This window comes from Sinocyclocheilus anshuiensis, unplaced genomic scaffold, assembly GCF_001515605.1.
Source record: "Sinocyclocheilus anshuiensis isolate Anshui unplaced genomic scaffold, SAMN03320099.WGS_v1.1 scaffold415, whole genome shotgun sequence".
Classification (NCBI taxonomy): Eukaryota; Metazoa; Chordata; class Actinopteri; order Cypriniformes; family Cyprinidae; genus Sinocyclocheilus; species Sinocyclocheilus anshuiensis.
The window spans coordinates 1,780,729-1,787,898 of record NW_015552655.1 but is presented as its reverse complement, the minus strand read 5'-3'; the positions used below and the strand labels follow the sequence as shown (position 1 = coordinate 1,787,898).

At 34.1% G+C, this 7,170-nt stretch overlaps 1 protein-coding gene across 1 annotated transcript in view; it reads right to left on the bottom strand.

Moving 5' to 3' along the window:
- LOC107667164 (conserved oligomeric Golgi complex subunit 7-like) overlaps nt 1-6,930 on the bottom strand; it is a 10,756-nt gene extending 3,826 nt beyond the window's left edge. Inside the window, 11 exon segments of the mRNA XM_016458758.1 lie at nt 332-397; nt 515-631; nt 736-890; nt 1,677-1,804; nt 2,780-2,978; nt 3,064-3,186; nt 3,720-3,802; nt 4,409-4,577; nt 4,665-4,781; nt 5,485-5,633; nt 6,201-6,930. Coding sequence (XP_016314244.1) covers nt 332-397; nt 515-631; nt 736-890; nt 1,677-1,804; nt 2,780-2,978; nt 3,064-3,186; nt 3,720-3,802; nt 4,409-4,577; nt 4,665-4,781; nt 5,485-5,633; nt 6,201-6,366 — 1,472 coding nt within the window. The 5' untranslated portion in view covers nt 6,367-6,930.
- Nucleotides 6,931-7,170: the final 240 nt, after the last annotated feature.

Sequence of the window (7,170 nt, the reverse complement as noted above, 5' to 3'; positions counted from 1 at the left end):
ATATATATATATATATATATATTTATTTATTTATTTATATAATAATAATAATATAATAATTAAATATATAATAATTACAAGGGTTTTTATGGTTTTAGTTGAGGATAATAACCCTGATAAATACACACACATATACATGATATATTTTATAGTTAATATAATTTTAATTAAAGAAATACATATTAAAATGTTATATATAAGTTTTATATTGTTTTTAAATTTATTAATCATATAATTATTGTGTAACAGGGATATTATTAGGGTAAAATTTAATAACTTAAGTAAAGACAATTTAATAAATAAAGCAGATTTGTTCTTTAACACATCTTACTTGTTTGAAAGCTGCTGTTCAAATGCTCCACATTGTCTGAGTAGCTCACCACAGGTTGCAATGATTCTAGAAGAAACAAATAGAGGATTTATATACTTTTATATAACTGTACTGTACATGCATCTATAAACATAACTTTAAACTCATACTAATCACCATTAATGGCAAAAAAAAAACACCCACCTGACAGAGTTCTGGAAAGCCGTCCAATCCTCAGTGAACACCTCAGAAGTGGGCGTGTCCTCTAACTTATACTTCTTCCTGATTGATTGAAGCGTGACAGAGAAGTCTGACACGTACCTGAGAGAGAAAAGAGACAATCCGCTAGAGAGCGCAGCTGACCTGTGGGCTGTGTGTTTGTCTCTGTGTGCAAGCGTAGTAAATGAAGCGTGTATGATTCATACTTGCTGAAAAGCGCTCGCAGGGCTTTGATGAGCCCACACATGCCGAGACCATCCGTGAACTTCACACAGCGATCCACAGCAGCCGCCGCCAAACCAAACACCTTCTGAACAGAGTGTGTGAGCTCTAACACGCAGTCCAGAACCTCACCACGCTCCTAACACACACACAAATACTCAATAAAAAACACATGGCGAATGCTGTAGGGAAAAAAAAACATAGCATTTATACAATAAAACTTTTGTGAATATGTATCATTAACTACAAACTCTTATCAGCATCTGTTACAGCAGGTAATTTAGTAACTGCACAGACAGATTCAGTGAGCAATAGGTTAGATTGAGTCAGTCTGAGAATGATTCACTAAAAAGAATCACTCATAAGCTTCACTTGTTTGCAAATCACATTGAAGACAATGCTACAGAAAAAGTGTTGTTTATATACTGTCTTGGTAATATTTCTCAGTATGCTGCTTTTTATGCCTCATAGGGGTTGCACCGACTAGTCGACTTCAATGCTCTGTATATATATTATATATTTTAATGCATTCATATGAATGTAATCTTTACTGTGCTGCTTTATCTGTATCTGATTAAGAACGAGCAAAAATCTGTGAGAAACATAACGACTCAAAGACAAAAGAACTGTTAAAAATGAGCTGTTATAGGAGCAATAGCCATGTGGGCAGCGCTGTGTCATATGCCATAGCTGTGCACAAGGTGTTTATCACAGCTGCAGATTTATTTGTTCATTAATGACATCATCAGCGACTAGTCGACTTCGACTTTCATCACATAAGTCGATTTTAAAAAATCAGAAGTCGTTCAACCCCTAATGCTTCAGCTCATTTAGTTCAGATAATAAAATCACAATGCAATTAAAAAAATAATCGGAAGCCAAAGGTTCAATGCAAGATCAAAAATGAAAGCTTCTGTTTACTCACCAGAGGAACAGCACTGAGCTGGATCAGTAAGTTTGTCTCCTCTAGTTCTCCGTACTGCATCTGATAAGTCTTATAAGGCGAATAAACACATGATACCAGCTCTGCCACCTTCAAGAGGTTACACTCACCTGAAACATACACATGAAGACAAGAAAATGAGAAGAAATTAAATCTCACTCATTCACAAAAAGCATATACAAAGACTGATGACTTTCATGTTCATGTTTGTAATATTATTTAATAGTATTTATTGTTGGCCCTTACAAAATATATATATGTATTTTTTTTTATGTGTATTTATTTTTATTATAAATGATCTTTTTTAATAAATATATAAGAAAATTATGCATATTTTTACTGAAAATATATTTTTAATAAAATAAATTTGAAAAAATAACTAATTACTGTAAATATGTACTCTTGCGATTATTCTCTACAACTTCAGTCATATAACAAATGTTTAGTATATTTTTTTGAATTACAGTAATGAGGAGAAAAAAATGTATTACAGTAAACTACTGAGAATAGCAGGAATGTGCATTATAAATAATGTCATAATCCATATATATGTATATATCTATATCTATATAAAAAATGGGTCATAGACAAGATGTCCCATTTTAGTATCAAATTAACAAAAGTGATTTTAAATACATATAAAGCATAATAAATGCAAATAAAGTGTCTAACGTTTAAAATAACTTTTAAATAAATAAAATAACTAAATAATTAAATAAAATAACTTTTGTGAAAATGTCAAATTGAGAGAAATAATTTTCCATCGTCTTTTAGCGTAACAGATATATTTATGTAAAAATGAAACAACAAACTTACTCTGACCTGTACTTACTAAGATATATAAAATATACAAAACAGAATAAGGGATAATAAATGTTATAAAATTTTACATGATTAAAACTTTTTGCTGAAAAATCTGTAAAACCTAGCAGTTTGAAGGAGAGTGGCAAAGACTGGTAGAGATTTAAAATGACTATTAATTAGTTTTCGGGGCTGCACTGAGATACTTAAATAGAGTCTTTTAATGTCATCTAATGATTCTTGCTCTAAATATGCTTGACGGGGTTTTTTTGGTGAACACGCACCGAGCTGCGGCTGCATTGCTGCCTCCAGGCTGCGACTGAAGTTCGCCGCCGTCTGATGGAGCTCCAACAGCACATCCACACGACAATCGCCAGTGTAACGCTTCAGTGCCACAGCAATGCAGTCTGGGATAGTCGGCACCATCGCCCCCAACGTCTGGATCATCAGCACGGTGAGCACTTCACAGGGGTTTTTAAAGACCTGCACACACATGCACACACGTCTTAGTGTGTGTGACAGTAAGAGCATGAACGCTGTACTGCGGTGCGGATGAGAGTGTGTGTACCTGACTGCTCCACTGGAGCTGTGTGTGCCACGTAGACAGAAGTGTGTCGTAAAACTCAGAGAGCTGCTGCTTCAGAGGCGCGTCTGACTGACAGATGCTTTCCCACACGCTCAACAGTTGTGCCTAAACACACACAAGTTTATTTATTTGGAAAATTTTTATAATGCCACATCAGCAGCTAGGCAATTTTATGGTGGGAACAAAGGGACTAAAAAAAGTTGGAAAAAAACTTGATAGCACTTTATTTTACAGTCCTGTTCATACTACTATGTACTTATATTGTAATTGCATATTATAACTGGGTACTAACCCTGAACCTACACCTAAACCTAACCTTATATTGCAAGTACTTTCTTAGGTACTTTCTTAAGCACACTGTAAGTACATGTACCGTAAAATAGAGTGCAACCAAAAACATATAAAACCTTTAATGCTTAATTCAAGTTGAAAATGCATTCAGGTGATACTTTTTCAAAAACAGCAATACGTAAAACATAAAAACATCTCCAAACATAAAACTTTTGTCTTTTTACCTTAAAACCTGTGCAGTGCAGGTATAAAAATCTATTTAAAAGCCGTTTAAATATAGGTAATTTCATGATAACTCTAAAGCAATATTGTTTTTTTTTTTAAAGTTTCAAATTAAAATGTTGTACCTTGTGGCATTTATAGTAGTAAGCCAGTAACTGCGGCATTCTGTCCATTTCGGTAAAAACTCGTACAAAAAGCTTTGCTTGATCTGAAACGGATTATACAAATAAATATTAGCATCTTGGCATATTAAAGCATATTATTCTGTAAGATGATTTTTTTATTTTTGAAAGAAGTCTCTTATGCTCACTAATGTTGCATTATTTATTTGATCAAAAATACAGTAAAAACTGTAATATTGTAAAATATTATTGCAATTTGAAACAATTGTTTTCTACGTGAATTTATTTTAAAATGTAATTTATGCCTGTGATGTAAAGCTGAATTTTCAGCATCATTACTCCAGTCTTCAGTGTCACATGATCCTTCAGAAATCATTCTAACATGCTGATTTGCTGCTCAAGAAACTTTATTATTAATAGTTGTGCTGCTTCATATTTTTGTGGAAACTGTGATGTTTTTTTCCAGAATTCTTTGATGAATAGAAAGTTCAAACAGCAGTTATGAAAAACAGGAATCTTTAATAACATTATACATGTTTTTACTGTCCCTTTTGATCAATTTAATGCATCTTTGCTGAAGAAAAATATGAATTTCTTTCAAAACTAAAATCTTACTGACTCCAATTCTTTGATAAATGCGATCCCATTTAAAATGTATCTCTTTTACACATAAACCTGATGTATAACAGCACCTGTAGCCAGCGAGTTGAACGTGGAGACGATCTGTGTGCTGGTCAGAGCTTCCAGACGGTTCTTCAGAGCCTCCAGCTGAACACACTTCTCACTGTAGTCTGGTGTGTCCACCAGCATCGCCAAACTACCCTGCATGGCGGTCAGTTTACCGCTGATCACAGCCACGTCCTGCAGACAAACACATATGAACATTTCAGACTGACATCCGCCCTCGTGTGAAGTGCGTGAAGAGAAGACAGACGTGTCATACATCACCTGTGTCTTAAAAGTCTCCTCGATGTCTGCGCTGAGAGTGCTCCATTTATCAGCTTCCTGTAGCGCTTCTGCTGCTAACTGCATACGAGACTTCACCTGATCAATCTCCACCAACACCTGCCACACATCAATATAAAAAACAAACAACGGTCTACAGTACACCATAAAAAGTTAACATTTGCATAAAGCAAAAATCAGTAGGGGCTGAACTATTATATCTATATAACTATTACTATTTTTTGCTGTGAAATCTTTAATGGTTTTTATAAAGTAAACATTAATAACTGTCATATTGCTAGTAATATTTCAAGATGAACACTTACTGGACTGGAGCAACTTGATTATCCATACATTATTTTTTAGAAATGCCATGTTGAAATTTGAGTATCAAATATGATCCATCAGGCTTTTGAGGAACGTTTATCTGTTCATCTCTCAATCATCATTGTATTGGATTGCATTATTAGTTTTGAAACTACAGACCTTTTATCATAAAACTAAGCATTGAAATATTATCTTATTAAGACATCATTGGGAGTGATAGAGAGGCAACTGATATTTCTATGCATTTTATGGAAGTAGTAGTTTTTTCACATGCAATTTGTTTTAGAATATTTTGTCTAAAGATTCAATAAACTGTTCAATTTAAAAAGAGTATTTCAGACATTACATGGTTAGAGTTGGACTTGTTTGCAAAATATTCTGAAATAATACGTGTATTAAATGTACTTTAAGCTAATAATAAAAAAATTAATGAAGTTAGATATTATAGAACAGCTGCACAGATCAAAAAGTGATTTGTGTGTGTATTTATTCTTACCTGCATAGACTGCACTGTGTCCTGTTCGAATTTCTTGATGTCCTCTTTAACCAGAATCATCTGATCCTTAAGGAAAGACGCCTCCTGTTTCAGAGCTTCGATATCTCTCAATACACGCGGCATATTCTGCAGGGCCTGACTGCTGCTCTCTGCAAACACACACAGAAAGACAATCAGAGACAGACCAAACAGATATAAACTACCATTCAAAAGTTAAGAGATCAATACTTTTATTCAGCGGTGATGCGTTAAATTGATCATAAAATGACAGTAAAGACATTCATAATGTTACAGAAATTTCCATTTCAAATGAATGCTGTTCTTTTAAACTTTCTATTCATCAAAGAATTCTGTAAAGTATCACGGTTTCCACAAAAATATGAAGCAGCACAGCTGTTTTCAACACTGATAATAAAAAAAAATATTCTTGAGCAGCAAATCAGTATATTAGAATGATTTCTGAAGATCATGTGACACTGAAGACTGGAGTAATGATGCTGAAAATTCAGCTTTACATCACAGGAATAAATTACGATTAAAAATATATTCACATAGAAAACAGTTATTTTAAATTTTAATAATATTTCACAATATTACTATTTTTACTGTATTTTGGATTAAATAAATGCAGCCTTGGTGAGAAGAAGAGACAAACGCTTACTACAGACTTTTTGAGAATGCAATGACATTCAGACATTTGAAAGACTGCTTCTCACCTTCTATAGAGTTATTGACCTCTTGAATGAACAGCTGCAGCTTCATGACCAGAGTAGAAGCGTGAGCGTCTGTTTTACCAGGTGCATCTTTCTGAACCACTTTAAAAGCTCCATTCACCCAGCCCTTCACATCAAAATCATCTGCCAGGAACTTGGAGAAGTCCATTTTCACGCCTTTAGTGAGCCTACAGAGCCAGCTTCACCATCTCAAAGAGTCAAACCCATCTGCAGAGAATAAAAACGACACGTTGAAAGTGTTTAGCGGTGCATATTTTGCTCTGTTTACTCAAATGAAATCTCTCCAGCAGACCTTCACCAATCTATTCCATAATTCTTGCCCACACCAGCCTTAGACACGAACATAAAATAAACAGCCCATGAGAAAGATATAATCATGACCACGAGATACAGCTCAAGCAGTGCGATCGCTTCCTCCAGCGTTACTTTAATAGAATAAAATTGATAAACAATTCCTGAGCGTAATGTTTTCAGTTTGCACTCTGCTTCCTGGTCGCGCTCGTCCTAATATGTACCGGCGGTGAAAAAATACGGCGAAGAAACATTCCGCTTTCGAAACGTTTACTAGATAAAACCCTTTTTAAATAACCTAGTAAACTGGAACAATTGTGTATAGACGTCAGTTACTAATGTAGACAACTATTATCGTTGTTAATGTACATAAACACATGCATTACGCTGAAGTTATTAAAATAGCTTTCGTTTGAGTGACGTGGCTGTGTTGCATCTCATGTAGTTCGGGTGGGTGACAAATAAAATGAAAAAAATAAAAAAAATAAAATACAATTGAAATCCTGCAAAAGATATTTTAAAAGGTGTTTTTTTTTTTTTTTACATTTTATAAATGAATGTAATGATTTGGTGCCTTATATTCATACTGCATTACACACAGATGAAGTTCACTGATTTTATACGAAGATTCTGTATCAGCTCACTGCAGCCACCTGTAGAC